Below are 24,278 nucleotides of genomic sequence, written 5' to 3'. Positions count from 1 at the left end.
GTGGTGTCCATGTGGAAGACTGCAAGGTGGCCCAAGTCAAATGAGCTCAATCCCAATTCACTTTGATATTCTGGCCCCTAGATATAACTCAGGTCCCACCTTCAGTGTTTTTTTGTTTTTTATTTTTTGCCTGTTATATCATATATCAGGCAAAAAATCATAAGCCTGACCGCTAAGAAAGTAACTTCTCAACAAGCCAGACAATTTATCATGTCGAAGTTTAATACTTGGGTTAAAGATTTGCTCAAACCCCTATCCCTAAGTATGAGCAATAGTGAGTGTAGCACCAGAAATAAGATACAAACTCAACTTTAAAAAAACGTCACGGTTACTGGTGTAACCTCCGTTCCCTGATGTAGGGAACGAGACGTTGGTGTCGATGTAGTGACACTAGGGGTCACTCTTGGGAGCCCGAGACACCTCTGGTCTTTGATAAAAGGCCAATGAAAATTGGCGAGTGGTATTTGCATGCCACTCCCCCGAACATACGGGTATAAAAGGAGCTGGTATGCAACCACTCATTCAGGTTTTACGCTGAGGAGCCGATATAAGGTCCGGCCATTTCAACGGGTAGTTCAGCGTTGTGGCAGGAGGGACCAACGTCTCGTTCCCTCCATCAGGGAACGGAGGTTACATCAGTAACCATGACGTTCCCTATCTGTCACTCACTCGACGTTGGTGTCGATGTAGTGACATTGGGGTCCCTATACAAAACGCCACAAGGCTGAACTGTGTTACGTGAACTGGCGGTGTGTGGTGGACAGACTTGCTGTGTGCCTCATAGCCAGCACACCAGGTCGACACGTAACCTCCCCCAACACAGTTATGAGTGTTGAACAGGCCTTTTTGGGGACAAGTCGACTACCCAAAGATAGAGACAGGCTTAACCCAGTCGTGGCCTCTTTTCCCCTTCTCTTTTTCTACTCCCTAAAAAAGAAGGGGGATTATCCGACTGGGCCACCAGGTCTAGTTGGGGGGTGTCCCTCCCAAGGGGAGGACACCGCGGAGACCACACCTCGCCCCAAGAGAGGGGGGGATATTTAAGTGGAAGAATACGTCACATGGTCTTTCCAACCATGTGGAGAGCCTTCAAGGTAGATCCTGCCCAATGGGGGAGGAGATACTACAACATGGAGACTGGGGCAGAGGGGCTCTGCCCAAGGAAGACGCAGTTTGCCAGCAGGGAAACGAATTAGCAGAAGATATAGATCACATGGGGTTAGCCTTAAGGGAACCGCCACATGCGGAGCACCTACCCCAAAACCGGGCTCTTAGCGCGTGTACTGGGCCGGCAGCAAGTCTCTCCGAAAACTCGACTGCCACAGGGCTCGGAGGAAGTCAACCAGGGAACAAATTTTGTGAACACTACTGGGAATTAACAGCGCACGTCTTCAGCTCAAAAGGAGGTGGAAGGCGCTATGTGCAAGCGATACACCCGGCCGGCTATCCCGGGCTTATCTGCTTAAGTTGCGTGCCACTACCTGGGACGAAACCGGTTCCACCTGGAGGTTGTAGAACCATGCAAAGGTGTTGGGTGTTGCCCAGCCTGCTGCTCTGCAAATGTATGTTAGAGAGGCACCTCTGGCCAAGGCCCAAGAAGCCGCTACACCACGGGTAGAATGGGACCGTAGCCCTACCGGGGGCAGCATGTTTTGCGCAAGATATGCCATAGTTATGGCGTCAACGAGCCAGTGGGCGATCCTCTGCTTGGAGACAGCGCTTCCTTTCCGTTGTGCACCAAAAGCAGACAAAGAGCTGCTCAGAGATTCTAAAGCTCTGCGTGCGATCCAAATAGATGTGTAAAGCATGCACTGGACACAGCGACGACAGGGCTGGGTCTGCCTCCTCCTGGGGCAGCACTTGCAGGTTCACCACCTAGTCCCTAAAGGGGTGGTGGGAACCTTGGGCACTTAGCCCAGTCAGGGTCTCAGGATCACGTGAGAGTAACCTAGACTGAACTCTAGGCACATTTCGCTGACAGAGAACGCTTGCAGGTCACCTACCCTCTTGATGGAAGTGAGCGCAGTCAAGAGGGCAGTCTTCAAGGAGAGTGCCTTAAGCTTGGCTGACTGCAAAGGCTCAAAGGGGGCTCTCTGTAGACCCTGAAGTACTACAGAGGTCCGCTGAGGGAATGAGGCGCGGCCTGGAGGGATTCAGCCTCCTGGCGCCTCTTAGGAACCTGATGATCAGATCATGCTTCCCTAAGGACTTACCATCGACTGCATCGTGGTGTGCTGCTATGGCAGCAATGTACACCTTCAAGGTGGAAGGGGACAGCCTCCCTTCCAACCTCTCTTGCAGGAAGGAAAGCACTGATCTGACTGCGCATCTCTGGGGGTCTTCCCGACGGGAAGAACACCACTTAGCGAACAGATGCCACTAAAAGGCATACAGGCACCTCGTAGAGGGAGCCCTAGCCTGAGTGATCGTGTCTACCATCGCAGGTGGGAGACAGCTTAGGTCTTCCGCGCCCCGTCCAGGGGCCAGACATGGAGATTCCAGAGGTCTGGGCGCGGGTGCCGGATGGTGCCCCTTCCCTGAGAAAGAAGGTCCTTCCTCAGGGGAATTTTGCCAGGGGGGAGCTGTCGCAAGGAGCGTGAGGACCGAGCACCATGTCTGGGCAGGCCAGTAGGGTGCTTACCAAGACGACCTTCTCCTCGTCCTCCCTGACCTTGCACAGGGTCTGTGCAAGCAGGCTCACTGGGGGAAAACGCATATTTGCGGATGCCAGGGGGCCAGCTGTGTGTCAGCATGTCTATACTGAGGGAGGCCTCGGTGAGGGCATACCAGAGCGGGCAGTGGGGAGGATTCTTGGGAGGTGAACAGGTGCACCTGTGCCTGTCGAATCGACTCCAAATCAGCTGGACCACCTGAAGGTGGAGTCTCCACTCTCCCCTGAGGGTAACCTGTTGTGACGGCGCGTCCGCCGTAGTGTTGAGGTTGCCCGGGATGTGAGTGGCTTGCAGCGACTTGAGGTGCTGCTGACTCCAGAGGAGGAGACGGCGGGCGAGTTGTGACATACAACGAGAGCGCAAACCACTTTGGCGGTTGACATATGCTACCATTGTCGTGTTGTCTGTCTGAACTAACACGTGCTTGCCCTGGATCAACGGCCGAAACCTCCGCAGGGTGAGCAGAATTGCCAACAACTCGAGGCAGTTGATGTGCCAACGCAGCCATGGACCCGTCCATTGCAAACGGCGCCCCAGACCATTTTGGAGGCGTCTGTCGTGACCATGACGCGCCTGGGGACCAGTTCTAAAGGAACACCTGCTCGTAGAAACAAGAGGTCGGTCCAAGGGCTGAAAAGACGGAACAGACCAACGTAATGGCCACGCGGTGTCCCGTGGCGCCATGCCCGTCTCAGGAGTCGAGTCTGGAGCCAGTGCTGAAGCGGCCTCATATGCATCAACCCGAGCGGGGTGGCCACCGCCGAGGATGCCATATGCCCCTGGAGCCTCTGAAAAATTTCAGTGGAACCACTGTTTTTTGTTTGAACGCCTTCAAACAGGCCAGCACTGACTGGGCGCGATCGTTCGTAAGGCGCGCCGTCAAGGAGACTGAGTCCAACTCCAAACTGAGAAAAGAGATGCTCTGAACCGGGAGGAGCTTGCTCTTTTCCCAGTTGACCCGAAGCCCTAGTCGGCTGAGGTGTGAGAGCACCAGGTCCCTGTGTGCGCACAACACATCTCGAGAGTGAGCTAAGATTAGCCAGTCATCGAGATAGTTGAGAATGCGAATGCCCACCTCCCTTAACAGGGCAAGGGCAGCCTCTGCGATCTTCGTAAAGACGTGAGGAGACAGGGACAGGCCGAAAGGGAGGACTTTGTACTGATACGCCTGACCCTCGAATGCGAACCGCAGGAAGGGTCTGTGTCGAGGAAGGATCGAGACGTGAAAGTACGCATCCTTCAGGTCTACCGCCGCAAACCAATCTTGATGCCGGACACTCGCTAAAATGCGTCTTTGCGTCAGCATCTTGAACGGGAGTCTGTGTAAAGCCCGGTTCAGTACTTGAAGGTCCAAGATTGGCCGCTACCCACCGCCTTTTTTCGGTACAATGAAGTAGGGGCTTTAAAACCCTTTCTTCATCTCGGCTGGAAGGACAGGTTCTATCGCATCCTTCCGTAGGAGGGTAGCGATCTCCGCGCAAGGTAGCAACGTTTTCGTCTTTCACCAAGGTGAAGTGGACACAGCTGAACCTGGGCGGGTGCCCGGCGAAGTGAATCTCGCAGCCGAGTCGGACGGTCCGGACCAGCCCTCATGACAGATTGGAAGGCGCAAGCCATGCATCCAAGTTCCGCTCGAGGGGGACCAAAGGGACAACGTCATCAGATGTACCGGCAGGTGGGGCCTTGCGGCGGGGCGGAGCTTGAGGTGCCACACCACATCGTGGCTGTGCTGAGTCCGAGGACATCGAAGCACTTACCTGGCTCCTTGTGACCACCCCCGGAACAGCCTGGGATGGGGGAGGAAGAGGCCTGTCCTCGTGACCCGTGGAGACTGTCACATCGGGGGATTTGTGCCACAGCTGGGCGCTCAGGGCGGGAGACCGCCGCTAGAGTGCCAACCTGCCAAATGGAGTGGTGGACGGTGGTCGTGATGCCAGCCGTACACACCGGATATGTGACCCAGGGAACAAGGAAACCACTCTTGCTGAGCTCTTGAGTACTGCAGCCACTTGGGCATGCAGCGCAATTAAATGCAAAAGGTAACAAAAAGATGAAGATCTGCTTACCAGCTCCAGAGCAGCGGGTTTCGTTGTCCCTGGGTCGCCCGTCTCAAGGGCACTTTGAAGACTTTCACGGGTTCTGGGCGGGTAGCATCTGCTTCCTGCGGTGGGCTCCATTCCGGGGCCGGGCTGAAGGGGCGGGCTGCGGCAGAGCCGGTGCAGTCACCGCAGGGGGACGCCCTTGGCGATGAGTAGATGGGGTGTGGGATCTTGAGCCGCGCCGGGGCAGGATATGCCGGCTAGCATCCATCTACTGCTCTACCATCGAGAACTGCTGGGCAAAGTGCTCGACGGTGTCGCCGAATAGGCCCGCCTGGGAAATGGGGCAGCAAGGAATCGTGTCTTGTCGGCCTCACCCATCTCGACCAGGTTGAGCTAAAGGTGGCGCTCCTGGACAACTAGTGTGGCCATAGTCCGCCCGAGAGACCGCACCGTGACCTCCGTTGCTCGGAGAGTGAGGTCGGTCGCCGAGCACAGTTCCTGCATCAATCCCGGGGCGGATCTACCCTCGTGCAGTTCCTTTAGCGCCTTGGCGGACTTGCAGGAGAGCCATGGCGTGCAGGGCGGAGGCGGCTTGTCTGGCGGCACCGTAGGCCTTGGCCGTCAGATATGACGTAAACCTACAGGCCTTGGACGGGGGCTTTGGGCACCCGTGCCAGGTGGCGGCGCTCTGCGGGCATAGGTGCACTGCGAGTGCCTTTATCCACCGGGGGATTGCCGAATAACCCTTGGCCACCCCACCATCGAGGGTAGTGAGAGCGGGGAAGCTTAAAAGATCGGGACCGGGCAATAAAAAGTGCCTCCCGCGACCTTGTCAGCTCTTCATGCACTTCCGGGAAGAAAGGAACGGAGGCGGGGCGTGGCTTTGAGCGGCGCCGCGAGCCCAGGAACCAATCACCGAGCCTCGAGGGTTCAGGGAAGAGCGGTGAAATCCACTCTAACCGACACTCGTGGCTGCCCGGGAAAGCATGTCGTCATCTCCGCGTCAGCCTGTGACTGGGCGATCGACCCCGAAGGGAGGAGCCCAGCTGAGGCTTCCAACTGGATGAGCCCACTCTCCGATGCTGCGCTCGAGAGCTCATCACTTTCGCGGGCTCCGAATAAGAAGTCGAACTCGCCGTGAGACGAGCCGGCGGACTCACCCGGAAGCCCGATCGGGAGAGACGAGCGTGCTGGGGAATGGGAGGTCCGCGGGGGGATACCCGGCGGAGGCGGTGCCATTGGGATCCCCAAATCGCCCCCAGTGCTAGCCGTGCTGGCCTCAAACCCGTGGGTAAAAGGACCGAGGCGTGAGCCTCTGGGGTGGCTCGCTTTCTTACGAAGGCGAGCCGCGACCGCAACGTTGCCATGGACATATTCTCGCAATGAGAACATGACCATCCACGAATGCTGTCTCTGCGTGAGCAGTGCCCAGACACGAAAGACAGTGATCATGACCGTTAGAAGGCGAGAGATAACAAGCACAACCAGGAATAACACACAATCGGAAAAGCATCTTTAAAAAGACGCGTCTTTAAAAAGACGTTCCGTGTGTGCGCTCTTTTAGAGAAATATATACTCTTTTAGAGGGGAAAAATGCTCTTTCAGAAAATATACTCTCTAGTTTTTCTGCCGAAGCACCCAGGGGCATTCTCTGCAGTGCACCAGTGCAGAGGAGGGAGAAGCCGCTGAAATGCGCCGTCAGATCCAGCAGAGGTAAATGAACAGTAGTATTCAGCTCAATGAGCATGACCGTTCGGCTCTGAAGAGAAAATCTGAATGAGTGGTTGCATACCAGCTCCTTTTATACCCGTATGTTCAGGGGAGTGGCATGCAAATACCACTCGCCAATTTTCATTGGCCTTTTGTCAAAGACCAGAGGTGTCTCGGGCTCCCAAGAGTGACCCCTAGTGTCACTACATCGACACCAACGTCGAGTGAGTGACAGATAGGGAACTAAGAGTGGCAGCAAAGTACAAGACCTGGAGGAGAAAAGATCTGTGAAGATGATGTAAACTGACTGACATGAAATCATAGCGAGGTACTCACCACGGTGAAGTTCATGACCTTTAGGATCCATATGGTCAAGGCTAGGTTGACGATCATAGTGACGAGGAGTAGGAGAATGAAGAAATAGAGGCAGCGCTTTCGCCAACCATAAATCCCCACTGGGTATACAGTGGCACAGCCCGGTCTCTGGAGGGGGTTGGGCTGAGATGCCAGAATGTACTGCTCCTGAGTCATCTACACAGAAAGAACAGAGAGAGAATTCATTTCAGATTTCATAAATTTACCCCATACACACAATGTTCTCTTTTCTTTGTGGTGGCTTGCAAAAAAATTTAATAATAATAAAAAAAAAAATATATATATATATATATATATATATATATATATATATATATATAAATATAGAATAAATATATAATAATATAGAAAACTATATTCCAATGTGATACCAGATGAGCAGGTAACAAATATACTTTAAATGTTGAATAAATGCACGCATCATTGACCTTTACTTTGATGCATTTAGTTAACATTTATGTGCTGTTTATCTTGTTTGTGTATGATAATAGATACAATTCACTCTTAAAAAATAAAGGTTCCAATTAGAAGCAAAAAGGGTTTCACAACCTGAATAACATAGGTGAACCTTTTAAAATTCCTCAAAAAAAAAAAAAAGTATTTTTATTTTGCAATCAAATGCTTCCCCCATCTTGTTTTGCTGAGACAACTTGCACAACCAAGCCATTTGTATGTTGACTTCCTCGTGATAAGTGTAAACAGTGTGGTTCTGAGGCACTTTCAAAACATAGCTCTGTTTGTTTAAGTAGTCCAACATGTCAGTTCCCTATCTGTCACTCACTCGACGTTGTGTCGATGTAGTGACACTAGGGGTCACACTTGGGAGCCCCAAACACCTCTGCTTTTTTTAAAAAAGGCCAATGAGTACTGGCGAGTGGAATTTGCATGCCACTCACCCGGACATATGGGTATAAAAGGAGCTGGTATGCAACCACTCATTCAGATTTTCTCTTTGGAGCCAAGCGGTTCTATTCATTGAAGCTGAATTAATCCATGAAGTTCATTCACCTCATCTGCTGGATTCTATGGCGCATTTCAGCAGCTTCTCCCCCTCTGCACCCGTGGAGTGCAGAGAACGCCCCTGGGCGCTTCAGCAGAAACAACTAAAAGAGTATATTCTAAAAAAAAAAAAAAAAGAGTATATTTTCTTTCTAAAAGAGCGGCACACACGGAATGTCTTTTTAAAGATGCCTTTCCGTCTGTGTGTTATTCCGGGTTGCGGTCGATATCTCTCTGCTTCTGATGGCCACGATCGCTGTCTTTCGTGTCTGGGCGCTGCCCATGCGGAGACATCGTTCATGGATGGGTCTTGTCCTCACTGCGAGAACATGACCATGGCAACGTTGTGGTCACAGCTTGCATTCGTAAGAAAGCAAGCCACCCCAGCGGCTCCCCGCCTCAGTCCTTCTACCTACGGGTATGAGGCAGTGCTGGTTAGCACTGTGGGCGATTTGGGGACCTCAATGGAACCACCTCCGCCGGGTATCCCCCCACAGACCTCCCATTCCTCAGCACGCTCACTTGCTCTGGTCGGGCGCTCGGACGAGATCCCTGGCTCGTCTTAGGGCGAGTTCGACATCTCGTTCAGAGCCCGGGAAGAAGACGAGTTATGGAGCGCATGGGACCTCCATGGGACCTCTCCACATGACATACTTCCGACAAGACTCAGTAAGACCATGTGACGTATTCTACTCAAAATACCCCCCCTTTTTGGGCAGGGTGTGGTCTCCGCTGTGTCTTCCCCTTGGGAGGGACACCCCCTGACACAGAAATTTATGGCTCCCAGTCAGTTAACAGATTCCACTCTTTTTGGGGAGAAAAGAGAGGGAAAAGAGGCCTCGGCTGGGCTAGACTGTCCCTATAGTTGGGCAGTCGACTTGTTCCTGATGGATCTTTCGACGCTCATAAGAGCATTGGGGGAGGTTACGTGACGGCCTGGTGCACTGGCTACGAGGCACAAAGCAGTCTGCCCATCACACACCGCCAGTTCACGCAACACAGTTCAGCTAGTTGTGGCGTTTTGTATAGGGACCCCTAGTGTCACTACATCGACACAACGTCGAGTGAGTGACAGATAGGGAACGTCCTGGTTACTTTCGTAACCTCCGTTCCCTGATGGAGGGAACGAGATGTTGTGTCCCCCTTGCCACAACGCTGAACTACCTGCTGAAATGGCTGGGACCTGGTCTCGGCTCCTCAGCACAAAACCTGAATGAGTGGTTGCATACCAGCGCCTTTTATACCCGTATGTCCGGGGGAGTGGCATGCAAATTCCACTCCCCAATTCTCATTGGCCTTTTTTTTAAAAAGCAGAGGTGTTTGGGGCTCCCAAGAGTGACCCCTAGTGTCACTACATCGACACAACGTCTCGTTCCCTCCATCAGGTAATGGAGGTTACAAAAGTAACCAGGACGTTTTCTGCTCAACCAACATTTTTAGTTTGGTCTTAGCGTGCTTAGTTTGGACTATCAACGATGAATGATGCGGGGAGTGTTTGGGAAACCTGTTTGAAAACAATAATTCTTTTTGCTGTTAAGTTTGACACCCTTCTCCTTTAAAGGGTCATAACACGAGGAATCAAATCTTGAGTGACTATCTGTCACTCTCCCCATCGGTCTGAAGGATCCGAACGTTAGGTAAGTGTGGCTGAAGTTTACTTTTAAGAAAATAAAAGATAATTTCAGTCCAATCTTCACTGCTATCATCACAGAATGTTGTATGAGTCTGTCACAAAGAGGCTGTTATTGAAATATGGCAATTAAAAATTATATTGAACCTACCTCAGGGGAAATACATTAATACATAAATAAAAACAATTATGGCATGACCATTTAAAGAGCCCAGGAATGAATATGCTGATCTTAAAACCAATAATAACATATATATATATATATATATATATATATATATATATATATATATATATATATATAAAAATAAAAAATAAAACTTTCCTTTTAATCTCCTAAGAACCATGCAGACAACTCAAGAACCCTTTTCACTATACCAAGCTTTTCAGCATTCTTACCTTTCACCATCACAGATAAATATCTAAATCTTTTTGAGCAATATTTTTTCTCTCACACATCACACACAAGCATTCATAACCTTTACTGCTCTTATTGTATTGAAGAGCAACATGTGCAGATTTTCTACATATTTGTGGTGTTCGAATCGATGAATGTGGGTTTTACTTTGTGTGGAGGAGTGTAGTTAATAGTCAGTTTCCACCAGTTCCAACACATGGGTAAAACTTTTTTTTTTTTCTCTCTGTAGCCTCAAGTCCTCAGCTGCTATAAATATCGAGGGCCACAGAGAGAGAGAGAGAGAGATAGTGGATAGTTTTTGCTTACTCTTTTTTTTTTACCTTTCAGTCTCCCACACATTCTCTAGCTATTCCATTTTAGCCTGTCTTTGTTTCTCACTTTATTCCTGACATCTTCCCATGGCAGAATTGTCTTTTTTGCTCTCACTCTGTGTGTCTCTATATGTCCTCCCTTTTATATCACTTGGTGTGGATCCATACCCACTTTACTCCACCCCTGACCAGCCCTCCCTGTCCTTCCCTGTCTTACTCGCACTTTCTCTGTTTGTCTCCCCGGTTCCAATGCATTTCTAAAATTGATCTGACAGCAGAGTGATCCATCAAGCGCATGTGCAGCCGAGCCGGACCAGAACGGCACCCTGCCTACAGCCTAACAGTATTAACACGCTCACCAAATACTCACTCACTCAGATTACATCTGTGTGTTCCAGCAGAAAGAGAGAGAGAAAAAGAGAACTAAATAGACAGAGAGAGCTATAGTCAAACAGAGCTATAAAGAGGTTCAGTGGAGGACAGGTGAATAACAATGGGAGCAAGTATTTAAAAAGAACAGGGCAGGCAGGGGCTGTTCTAATGGGAGCCAGCTGGTGTCAACGAACTTGACCCCCACTCCCCCAAATTATTTTTTAAATATTAACATTAAGTTATTTTATTTTTTACAATTTAATATATGAAATAATTAATTACAAATATACCATGTGCATATATATATATAAACAGTTAGTTCCGGCCCTCGAATCTGTTGGACAAGACGTTCCATGAGTACTGATGGTCTCACACCATCAGCACTCAGACACTTCACTGTGTGTATCACTCCGGTTGTGTTCGTGCTGTTCTAAACTAAAGTGTAAGAGCAGTGCAGATGTGTTTAGAGCTATCTGTCTCTTTACATTTAATTTTGTGACATTACATATTTTAGCCAGCAGGTGGCGGCAAAAAAAAAAAAAAAAAATTGTGTGTGTTATATGAGCCAGTTGGTGATGTGAAGTAAGTCAGCATCACTCAGTGTTTACATTCAACAGCACTCCGTGATTGCTTGTATTACTATTACACTACTAAAGCTAGGAAATAGCTTTAAACAGCTTTAAACTATCAACTTCAGCAATAAGGCTCATCACAGCTGAGAGAGACAACAGACTGATTAATTACACAAACTCAAGGCGCTTACCTATTACCAGAGTTTCTACATTGGAGACATACTGTTCAAAATGGCAGAGGAGATTGCGGTTTCTATAGTGAAAGACTCTTGCTCACCGGCTACCGCGAAATAGGGAAGAATACCCCACTTTTTTCCACTGAGAAAATAGGATGAATTTCACCAAAATGACATTATCTTCAGAAAGCTGACTAGCAGACTACAGCATCATCAACAGGTGATCACACACTCCATCTCTCTCTCTCTCTCTCTCTCTCTCTCTCTCCCCCACACACACACACACATCCTTGTTTCTCCAGTAACATGTTAGAAACTGCCTAAGCCGTGATACTAGTAGTTCTAAAGCAGTAGCGGATTTAGGCATGGGCGACATGTGCCGTTGCCCAGGGCGGCATCTTGCGGGGGGGGGGGCAGTGGCATCTTGCGGGGGGCAGCACGAGGCACCCACACAGGACCTCCATGTGATCACATGAGCAAGAGTGCGATATGGCCCTACATCAGCACTGCTCTGATTACCTATGGCACTCGGTCTACGGCCTCTAAACCCATAAGTTGCACAGACAGAGGTTGGATCCGGCAGGTACTAGGACCTGAGAGCAGCCACCTGGCCTCCATTCACTGGTTCAGATGTCAAACGTGCTCCATGAAGATTAGAGAGAATCTACACATCGTATCACGGTGTTTTTGGACTTGTTTAAAACAGGAGTGTTTGCTTTTAGTAATTGTATGTAACAGTTTTTTTTTTTAATTAATTTAATTCAATTAATTTTAATTTAATTTAATTTAATTTAATTTAATTTAATTTAATGTAATTTAATTTAATTGTAATTAATTATTATTATTATTCTTTTTTATTTTATTTTTTTTTTTAAATTTCTCATATTCTTTTTATGTTTCATGAGAGAAACGCGACAACATCTCTATGCTGTGCACAAATAAACAGCTTTTAGTCTTTGAGTAAAACAATACACCAGTTGTATTCTATTAATTCATTCGGTTCACTGACTTAATGTTTTTACAAGTGTAATGATGAAGCATCATTTTGTGGGCATGTGAGGAGTTGCATTTGACAGTGGACTAGAGTTTGTTAGAACAATAATGTTATGATGGACAAAATATTTAAACTGGTTGCATAAAATACTTTGTAATGGAAAATATACTGAATGGCAACTTTAAAACTCTTCTACCATCTCTATGCCTTCACTAAAATACCAGGGAAAAACTGTATTTATTTATTTTGAGGAATTTTATCATTTTCCATGGCACACCTGACAATCTTTCATGGCACACTAGTGGGCACAGTGGTTAGGAAACACTGGTTTAGGAGGCCAAATTGTATTACAGAAGATTTGTCTGACATCTCTCAGACAGTCACAGTTTCTTCTCCTGTCTCCTGCATTCACTTTCTTGGAGTGCGTGTGAAGGGGGGCGGGGAGGGGTGACAGCCGTTAACAGTAACAAAAATGTCAAATTATAAATTAGTCAAGTTGTTGCTTGCATTTGAAGCAGGACGTTTTACATCCAATCACAGTAATTATGTTAACAAATAAATCAGACAATGCACAGGCAATTTAGTGATATCCCCGCAGTTGTGGTCTTGACCGGTCTTGAAATAAAATCCCGAGTCCTCTTTGTCTGAGAACGAGACAAGACCGAGTAAAAATGCGGTCGATTCCGAGACGAGACCGAGACCTTCAAAAAGTGGTCTTGAGACCAAGCCCGATCTTGAGTACTTCAACACTGTTTGATGGTCCCCCTACAGATATTCAACTGACTATAAGCGATTTATCAACTGACTTGCTATAGCTAGTAAACAGTTTTTCAACAAACATTCAGTAGACTTTCAGTAGCCTGTATATAGATTTTTATTAATGACCTACTTACATTTCTTTGCTTACCTGCTTGTTTTCTTATTTCACCTTTAGTTACCCAAAGGTTTTCTGGACATGCTCTACTGACTCTTTGTTGCATATTAATTTCCTATCAGTACAGAGTCACTTTACATTAAGGTAGTATCAACTGTTCTTCTATAGTTACCTAGGGACCATCAAAATAAAGTGACCATCTAAGGAATACGGTTAACTGAATGCTACTGCTCCTTTTTTTAAACAGACTATCAGCAGATGGTAAATACCAATACTGTTAATAACACACAGGAATAGCAGCACCGCATTGCAACCAGCACATATAAATATAACAACCAGTATATGTAATTTCCACTGTATGTAAAAGAAATATAAATGTACAGAAGTCATTGTTTTGTCCAACAATTTTAATGAACTGATGTTCTCAACATTAATGTAAGTAGGTCATTAATAAAGATCTAAATACAGGCCACTGAAAGTCTACTGAATGTTTGTTGAAACACTGTTTACTAGCTATAGCAAGTCAGTTGATAAGCTCTTATTCTGCTGTTATACAGGCTATTGAAAGTCTACTGAATGTGCTGAAACACTGTTTACTAGCTATAGCAAATCAGCTGATAAGCTCTTATTTTGCTATTACACAGGCTATTGAAAGTCTACTGAATGTTTGTTGAAACACTCTTTACTAGCTATAGCAAGTCAGTTGATAAGTCACTTATAGCCAGTTGAATATCTGTAGGGGGAACATCAAAATAAATTCAGCTCCTGTTTTTTTTCCTCTATGTTGGTGTGCTGTCGACAAACCCTAGGAAAAAAGATAGATCTGCTGTGTTCTTAGAACACTTAGTCATTTTACTGAAGTGAATATATATGTAGACCCACTTTTTATACATGAAAATGTACGGACATTATTGAAACTCACTATAATTATTATAAGACTATTATTGTTGACTTTTGATAAAAGTCATGCTCAGCAGCTCACAAACTGTAGGGAAATAATACATTTGCTTTGTTCTTATAATGCTTAAACCCTCTACTAAATTCTCTTTGTAGGTCTGTATACATTCACATTTTAAAGGATTTATATTTTATTTTGATCATTGATTCAGTAACTAACTTATTTGACACAAGACACTCATTTGTCACCACCTTCTGGCATCACCAGAAATGGTCACTGAATCATTAATTGGATCTGAATTATTTTTGGTGAACGTAGTCAAAACACTCAAGCCACTTGGATACATTTAAATCCCACAATTCAGAAGCACAGAGTAAAAATACAATTGTGCACATGCACAATTGTCATTATTGTAATTGATTAAATAATTTATTCAGGACCAGCTTGTGCTCAGTCTTTTATTTGTATGTGTGAAACAGAAGCAAGTGCTCCACAAGATGCCCTATATTTTTGCAGCTAATTATGCAAAATTGTAAAATTATTTAGTAATAATTGAATCTTTATCATACTACAAATATTAAAGTAAACAATATGCATTTATTAATATATTACTTAAACTTATATTTTAATATATACTGTAATATAATACTGCACTGTAAGTCTTGGGTCTGTGCGAGCCGCCTACTGATAGCTGTGCCCCCCCCCCCCCCCTTTTAAAATGACTGCTACACCCCTGACAGTAGCCTATAACCTACTTCTTAGACACTTCTGAAACCCAGCTATGCTAGTGACACACCAGCAGACTGTGCTAACTGGTCACGCATTGTATCTGTGTCATCATAAACTTCGGAAGAGCAGACAGTCCAAGTATAGAGTTTGGACACACACACACACACACACACACACACACACATATATATATATATATATATATATATATATATATATATATATATATATATATATATATTCATTCCTCTTGTACTGTATAATTTTCTGCAAATTATCCATATTCAAAGGCCAGATTTTTGGAGCGCCATTAGAAGCACAAAATAAACAGATTTATTATATTTTTTTCCACCATGTAAAGAAAGTTTTGTTTAGTATCCTCTTTAAAAGAATAGAATGATAATTTAACAATTTCCAAGCTGATATCAACCATTCATTACAATTCTTATGTTTCATTCCAATTAATTTTTTTATCATGTCTGTTACAAGTTGTTGTGTTGTTGATCATTTATTTCTCAAGTACTGTAAATCACAAACTGCCTCAGTTAATTACTACAAAAATGTGTGTTTGTGTGTGTGAGAGAGAAAGGGAGCAAGAGTGTGTTATGTCAACCCAGCAGGAAAGAAGAATCCACTAAGCAAACATGAAAATATCACATCGTCTTGCACATTTTCACTGAATCAATATCAGCAAATATTACTTCAATTTTGTGCAGTGACATCGCTGCACCCAGGCGCAAACGCTAAGCAGCATTAACAAATCGATACATCATTTAAAAAGGTCATATTCAGTCATGGATGTAATTTAATGCCAGGCAGCAGACAGCACAGATTTGCAGCTAATTAAATGTTGCCATCTCTGTACAAGCTCTCTGGCTTTGCAAAGGTGAATCAAGGCTGAGGTATCGACAGTTCAAGCTCTCCAAAGCAGGGCGACATTCTTTCTGAAGCAAAGCCCATCTGTTGTTAATCTGCTCCTGTTACTTCAACTTCAGCTCTTTTTGAGCTTCCCTCAAAGGTATCTCCATAGTCGTGCTCAATCTTAATCAGCATCTTACACTTTTAATTAGTGCCTTCCATTGGAACTGAGCACCGAGGCCAAGAGTCTAACACAGTTTGACAACGTTCAAAGATGCGTGCTCAGTAGTGTTGCGGTATCACTCTATCTGATATTTTGTGTATTAGATCAGAAAGCTTGGACTAGCGTGGGGACATGCAAACGGAGCAGATGTCCTGTGTAATATAGACACAATTATGACATCTTTCATGGCGTGTTTCACGAGTGAGCGGTGTGCAGTTAAAACATTACCCGCCTGAACACCCAAAGCTTTCCACGACAATCCCTCATCATCAGAGTATGGAGAATACAATTCTCAGCTGTGTGTGTTTGTGGAACACTTCACACATTAAATCACAGCAAAGACAACAGTGAATCATCAGCTAGCAAAACATACATTAGATTTTAGAAAGCATCTGGATTAAAATTCCTAACTTACATTTGGTGATATCCTACACATGCCCAGGGTAAAATGGAAAGCATAGATTTCACAAGTATAAGAAAAAAAAAAAAAAAAAAAAAAAAAAATCAGTTAAACATGGGTGGATGATGTAAGTGCATTTTCTTTCAAGGATTTATGCCGCATTCCAGACAAAGTTGGATGTGGGAATTCTTATGTTGAAATTTCCCACTTCCAACCTCAAGGCATTTATACATCACAGTCAAATGTAAACACAATATGATGGTGGCATTGCTCATCAAGACAATTTTGTTCCCTTGTGCCGATTATGGTACACACATAAAAACCAAACAACAATTGAATAACAGGACAATGAACAAAATGCTAGCATTTGCTCTTTAAAAAAGTGACAAAAAGTCAAAAACAAGGTAACATTACATATTATATTATAATTTTATTAAACTTAATGCCTTCTAAAAAAAACATGTTTGTTGCCGCCATCTTATATCCAATCAAGCTACTCACTTAAGTAGGGGTTGATCGATCTGTCCGACCTCGAATGCCGCTCCAGTAGTTATCTTCAAGTAGGAGGTGAGAGAGTTGTCTGAAATGCTGCTTAATAAAGGCACCATTAAATTAAAATTTGAGTTTTATGGCTTTTAATCCATATTTGAGGTTATGCTAGTGTTCTATTAGAAGTTGACAAAATAAACTTTTAGCAGATATGTGCATTTAAAATGTAAAATCTTTCTGGGAAAACGGACCAGAAATATTGATGACTCTTTCTGCACTCACTAATTTTATCCAATATAATGCTCTCTACTATGAGAATACCCCTCCCCCTAATACCACCAACTTCTGACTAGCAAAATCAAACAGCAAATAATGTTGATGGCTTTGAGATAAAAAAAGGCCCTTCGACATTTCCCACCCCAACTTTCTGTTGCAACAGGAAATAAAACAGTCCTTGTCTAGCGATTCCAGGGGATCTTTAGAGATGTGAGGGAATTTCCCAGTATGGAATAACTATGACTAAAAATATGATGGTAAAAGTATGTTCCATGATCTCTCATTATACCCCAGGGGTCTTTTAACAAATACCTGAACATTCTGCCACTCAAGAGGGGATGTAATATCCCCTTGTTTTGCCCGCCTGTTTGGGCTGCACTGCCAAAGCGCAGCTAGTAAAAACTTTTACTAGGGGAAAATTCACAAGTGCCCCACCAGGATGTTGCTACCTGCGGTCATACATCAAGACGGCCTAGAGGGACCAGTGCCCGAGTTTTCCCCATGTGACCCAGTGTGACAAGCCAAAATTGAAGATTTCTGGCAGAAGTACCCTGACATTTCAACAGTGGGTTTGTCTTCCCTGTAGTCTAGAACCCTAGCATACTGCTTTGTTTGTGCACTCGGCGCCATGTGTTGACAAGGAGCCAGATATTGTCTTCTGTTCTACCTTCACTACCTGGGGAAGCTAATTAGGCTTCTATTTCAGAGGCTGCTAAGGGACAGGGACAGAAAAAAAAAAAAAAAAAAAGAATGTTAATGCAAAATACGGCAACACAGTATTGTCTGACAACCATGTGCAAGGGTAATAAAAACAGCCTACATATAAGTCCAGTTTGAATTACAATTACTTTCTTGCAAACAAAGTGTTTTGTTGTACTGTAAGTTTGTTTGCTGACTTTTTATAATATTCATGCAAAGCAAGAACTTTTACTGAAGCTGCATCTAGTTCATTAGTGTACTGTCAGAGTTTGTACTAGATTTGATGAAAAAAAGTACATTATTTACAGTACAGCAGCTCCCTATATGCATATTTCACAGTCTGCGCAGGGCACCAACTACCTAGGGGGGAACCATCTTACCCTAGGGGACACCAGAAACTCTACCGGCTACCCTTTCTCGCACGTTATACGCTATTGAAGGACCTGGTGGCAGTCGCGAAACACATACAATTGCCTCACGCTCGCACTTTCGCACCATGCCTCGCACCCCCAATCCCCCCCCCCAAAAAAAATCACCCAATAAGATTACAGCTTTCTCGATACAGAAAGTAATTTCCAATTTTGTATACAACATGCATCAGACCAACCTGATCTGAAATTACTTGAGTGTGGTGACGTTTCTGCAAAATTAAATTACATGATTGCTGACACATACTGTATCTCGGCAGTTACGAGGTGAAATGTCCAATGTGTGGCGCTAAAAGTGATTTTTACATTTTCACCCAAACAGATGTGGTTTTCAAGGTTAATGCTCTATCAAGTTTTAAATCAACAAAACCTACTCACCTAAACCTGAAAACCTATGAAAAACAGGTGAGGTTTTTAAGGTTTGTGCTCTATCAAGTTTAAATCAGTGTTTAGATGTCAGAAGATGGCTTTGTGTGAGAAACAGGCCGAAAAGCTGCCAATGTACTCGTGATTAGTGTGAAAAGGAATAGAAGTCGTTATTGTAGCACCTTTAGTGTTCATTTCACCAGGAGACTACATTCAATGAGGCATGTGGAAATAATTTAGCAAAAATGTAGATATGGTAATGTGATTCTATGAGAGCATCAGAAAGTCAGCGAACAAACTGTGGGCGCTCCGTGGGTAAACTGTCTGAGGCTGAGACTAACATTCAGCTAACACTACATTGCCTAGGTCAGCACGCTCTTTCCCCAGGCCTGTTTGCGATGTTATCTGTGACATTATAAGCCTTAGTAACTGCCTCAAATGCCTAGTGCTGACAATCTTCAACCCCTTACCAGACTGTCAATCAAATCTGCCACCTGCTTGACACTTAATAGATCTCCACTCGGTTTCTTCAAGCTAAGAAAAAAGGTTGGCGGCATTCACTTAAAAATAAACTCCCAAAACAGAGGTAAACATTACATGCTCCAGGAGTGACCACCTGCCATAGCGGTTATTGTTTCAGGTTTATACACTTTGGTGTCTTAACACACATCAGTTCTGTGTGTTTCTGTGCTACACAATAAAAACAGCCCCAGGACTTTTACTTTTTAACTAAACCCCATGAGTGAATCACACAAACTTATTTTGCTTAAATTAATTGCTTAAGCAAAAGATGGGTTGTATTTTGAGTCCATAGTAAAGATATGCATTAAAAGGTGAAGTGTGTAATTTTTTGAATGTTAAAGGATTTTTTTCCAACCCCAGCATAATATGTAGCGACTGCTTCATAAGCCATCCAAAGGTTGATTTCCCTGAAGAGAATTACACACTGTGGCGCTGGTAAAACACTACTCTGTTTGTATGAGCATCCCGACCAACCGGACATAGCAGCCCAAACCTCACACAACTCAAACATGATGGGTTTTAAAAAAGGTCTTTACCAGTGTATGTACGTTGCAGTTTGACCTTATTTGAAACAGGGTGGCTGTAAGAGTTTTGGTCTAGTGGAGGAACATGCTGTCAAAACAAGGAACCTCAAGGGGCAAAGCAGAAAATGCCTTCATGCAGTATTAATGAGACTAAGCTGATTTCAAGAACTCTCCGTTCAGTTCGAATGGAAGTGTGCGGTGAGTTAGTGCTTAGATAAGAAACCAAGTTAATCCAAGACAAAGAGCCAAAAGTACACAGCTCGAAGAACATGATGATAAGATGGCATGATAGCTGTGTTTTGTTGTTAGCTACAGACACTGTAATTGTTTGAACTGCGAGCTATCAGACTCAACGTGTATGTGTGTGCACCAAGCATGTAGAAGGCATGCACAAAGCTCTTTAAAAAGATCAAGTGTTTTTAGGAATACTCATATTTGTTCACTCAAGGGAAGCCAAATGGTTACAAACAGATACATGCGTACATCGGCAGTTTAATAGCACGTCCTGTCATTCAATAGATCATTTTGTTGTTTGTTTGTTTCCTTGCTACACTTTTTGATTGGGCATCACTTATACTGTATATACTTTAGCAGTCTGCAGTAAAAAACCCAATATGACCTTGATTGCATCACGGATCCAGCAAGTGTACGTTTGTATGTGTATGTCTGTATTATGACGCTGAGGTTGGGTGTAGATGTAACGAGGTGATCAGAAATGTGTGTTGCTTTAAGCTTTAGTGAAATCAATGGGACACCAGAGCAGCCTCTAGAGGGAGGAGAATTATAGACCAGGAGAGGTAGGGAGGTTTAGGACCAGCTGAAGGCAGGTAAGCGAAAGACGTGCATAAATCTTGAGTGCTGACAAAATCAGCGCTTACTCTTTATGATACCGCTGAACATTAGCAATGTCATAAAATATTTATACATTGATTACTTTATGTTCTCAATGTTTTTTAGGTATTGATATATTAACATTAGCCAAATTTGGAAAAATTTAAATTTTCTTAATTTGTGTGCTTTTCAATTCACAGTCTGTTAGCTTTCACTTTAATGTAGTCTGGCGTAATAGCTTTGTGAGACCACAAGGGGGTAATATGATATTTACTGTCCTTAATACTATCATCACCTCTGTCACCCCTACATTTGTGCAGCTGGTGTTTTGCATAGTGTTTCATTGTGGGTAATGTTCTGGCAGATAAGCAAATGGAAGAGTTTTGGGAAAGGGCAAGAGAAGCGAAGTTTGGAGTAATTTCAGATTCGGGGTTGAAAACAATTTGTAAGAAGTGCAAGGCAGATTTGCCATGCTCCAGGAACACAACCAATCTAATATCCCATATTAACAGATACAATGGCGCATGGCAGGGATGTGCAGTGAAAGGCAGATGTACAATCTGCAATTGCGGAAACTTTGAAAACCTAGGGAAAAAAACGTCGAGGAGCCTCACTTTGTCTCGAACTTGTGGCTGCGCTGAGGGGACCATCAAAGCACTTACCTTGCTCCATGTACCCAGTCTCGGGGGGGTCAGCGACGAGGGAGGAGGGACTTCTTGACCATCCTCGCAGTCCGTCACAACCACCTGGCCGTGGGTGTGAGTGTGGTGTGACTGGACACGTGAGGGCAGGGGGCCCGCGTTCATGACGTCTAAGTCGCAGGTGCTCAGTGCCCGGTTGCCGTGATAACGGCGGTTGTAACACTGGCTAAGTGACCCAGGGAGTGAGGAAACTGCTCTTTTGAGAATGTGGGTTCAGGCTGTGGTGAACATAAAAGAAAAGGAAACCAAGGATTTACCTCCCAGCCCTCCACCAGGGGATGGAGTGGTCTGGATACCAGCTCCAGGTTTGCAGCAGACATCTCGCTCCCTGGGTCGTCTGTCTCAGGGGTGCTTAGGAGCCTTCTGGGTGGGGGGGGGTCATCAGCTTCCCGCGGGGTGATCTACGCTGGGGCCGAGAACTGGGCTCGGGCTGAGGCGGAGCCACCTGGGCTTTCGCCGCTGCAGGGGGACTGGATACGGGATCTTGAGCCGCGCCGGGGTAAGATGTGTTGTATAGCCTCTGTCTACTTCCTCACAACCTAGAACTGCTGGGCGAAGTGCTCGACGGTTTCACCAAATCGGCCATTCTGGGAGATGGGGGCATTCAGAAAGTGAACCTTGTCCATGTCCCTCATCTCAACAGATTCGGAGGGCGAGATCGGTCGCCAAGCGCAGCTCCTGTATCACATCAGGATCAGACTACCCACGTGCAGTTCCTTTAGTGCCTTGGCCTGGTGTACTTTCAGGAGGGCCATGGCATGTAGGGCAGAGGCAGACTGACCAGCAGCGCTGTAGGCTTTGGCCATCAGAGACGACGTCGTCCTACAGGCCTTGGAAGGGAGTGCTGGGTGATCCCGCCAGGTGGCTGCGCTTTGCAGACACAGGTGCGCCGCAACTGCCTTATCCACCTGAGGGACCTCCGTATACCCGTGGGCCGCCCCGCCATCGAGGGTAGTGAGAGTGGACAAGCTGGGAGGTCAGTTTAGGGCAGAAAAATATGCCCTCCACGACCTTGTCAGCTCGTCATGCACTTCTGGGAAGAAAGGGACCGGGGGGGGGAGAGGAACCAATCATCTAGCCTCAGGGGAAGGTGGAAGGTTCCACTCTAACCCGACACACACGGCGACCCGGGCAAGCATGGTGGTCATCTCGCCATCAGCCTCAGACTTGGCGGGCCGACACTAAGGTGGCAGCCCAGTTGAGTCCTCGGCGTCTGACATCGCCAGTACGCTCTCTGATGCAGTGATCGAGCACTCATCCTGCTCCGGAGCTCTGAAAGGGACACTAACCTGGCCCTGGGGCGAGCTGGTCTCCTCTCGGAACTCGCTGGGGGCAAACGAGCATGCTGGGGAATGGGAGGTCCATTCCACGCCCATTGATGCCCCCAAATCACCTCCAGTGCCAGACGGGCCGGCCTCGTACCCGGAGGTAAAAGGCAAGGCATGGGGGGCGGCTAGAGTGGCTTTCCCCCGGAAGAAGGAAAGCCGCAACCGCAACGTTGCCATGGTCATATTCTCGCAATGAGAACATGAACCATCCACGAACGCTGCCTCAGTGTGATCGCTGCCCAGACACGTGAAGCAGCGCCTGTGGCTGTCAGAACCGGAGAGATAGCGACCGCATCCAGGAATCACACAAAGACGGAATGGCATCTTTATAAAAACGCGTCTTTAAAAGGACGTTCAATGTCAATGTGTGTGCTCTAATAGAGAAAATATACTCTTTAGCAGGAATATACACTCTTTTAGCGCTGTCAAAGCGCCCTGGGGCAAAATCTGCACTCGTGCAGAAGGAGAGAAAGCCGCTGGAAATGCGCCGTATATCCAAAAGCATACGCTTCTTAAGAGGTGAATGGAACAGCAGTAGTATTCAGCTCGCTGATTGTACAACCGCTCGGCTCCGAAGAAAAAATCTGAATGAGTGGTTGCGAGCCAGCACCTTTTATACCCGTATGTCCAGGGGCGTGGCATGCAAATTCCCCTCGCCAATTCTCATTGGCCTTTTCTCAGAGATCTGAGGTGTTCGGGGCCCTCAAGAGCGACCCCTAGTGTCACTACATCGACACAACGTCGAGTGAGTGACAGAAGGGGAACTGCAAGTTACTTGCAGATGAACACTGTTTTGGTAATTATGTCAGTCGGGCTTTGGATCTGCTCTTCTATGCGGATGGATATGATGGTTTGAGGAGAACTGGTGTAACCATGATTACAGGCGATCAACTTATCAGAGCGAATGTCACTAACAACAACAAAACTCGCACCCTCCCCTCAAAAAACAAAACAAAAATAATTACAATAAAATAAATAAATAAATAACAAAAGGAAGAAAAAGACAGATATAAGAAAAATTGCTCTTATTAGCAGGTAAGTAGCATATCTTCTGCTGTTGTTTGGACTTAATGAAACCAATTGTTTCAAAATAAATAATGTTACAAAAGTTAGCCAATGCTGACAATAGACATAATGATTGCTAGTCATATCAGATAAAGTCAAACAGTGGAAACTATTATAACTAGCTAGCAGGGAAATAGGCTTAGGTAGTAACTGGTTTAGAGATTGACATTTTTACCAGCATAAAGTTTTTTTTTTTTTTTATTGTCCTTCCTCGAAAATGTAATCAAGCACTGTAGTACCACAATCCATATTAAAATGCCTCATTAGAGTGGCTAACGCTATCTAACAAACTACCGCGCTAAGACAGCTACCTGGCTAACTATTGGTCCAATAAAGTATCTTAGCTGTCGAGCAAGAAAAACTCCATCTCTGGGTCGTTTTTTAAATCTTTAAGATCTCAGAGTTGTCACCACCTCTGAAAAAGTCAAGCCAATGTTGATTCCTGTTTTATTACGGGCTCTGTCGCTTTCCCTTTTGCTTGCAGACTCTTCTCGGTTCAAGGTCTCTTTATTTTGAAAATGGGTAATTCCCCATAGGGTTGCCTTTTGGAACAATCCATGGTTAATGTTGCTCATGTGTTGTAGCTACAGGCTTTCAGCTTCAAACTACCACTACGACTATCACTGCACACATACAAGCGCAATAGTAGCTCCAGACCTTCTTTTGTTTGTTTACAGACATGACGTAAACACGCATGGACGACTGACGGAAGTATGCAATTTCCCACCAAATCCGTCCCGACAGTGATAGTGAATCGTGGTAAGGCAAAAACATGGTTTGGAAGACGGATTGTTGG

The 24,278-nt window shown here is 45.4% G+C and overlaps 1 protein-coding gene across 1 annotated transcript in view; it reads right to left on the bottom strand.

Moving 5' to 3' along the window:
* LOC127445291 (zeta-sarcoglycan-like) overlaps positions 1-24,278 on the bottom strand; it is a 419,585-nt gene that overhangs the window by 177,972 nt on the left and 217,335 nt on the right. The window contains exon 2 of the mRNA XM_051705268.1: positions 6,761-6,955. Coding sequence (XP_051561228.1) covers positions 6,761-6,955 — 195 coding nt within the window. The remainder of the gene's footprint in view (positions 1-6,760; positions 6,956-24,278) is intronic.

Source organism: Myxocyprinus asiaticus, chromosome 8 (genome assembly GCF_019703515.2).
Source record: "Myxocyprinus asiaticus isolate MX2 ecotype Aquarium Trade chromosome 8, UBuf_Myxa_2, whole genome shotgun sequence".
Taxonomy (NCBI): domain Eukaryota; kingdom Metazoa; phylum Chordata; class Actinopteri; order Cypriniformes; family Catostomidae; genus Myxocyprinus; species Myxocyprinus asiaticus.
This window is presented reverse-complemented; position numbering and strand designations above follow the sequence as displayed.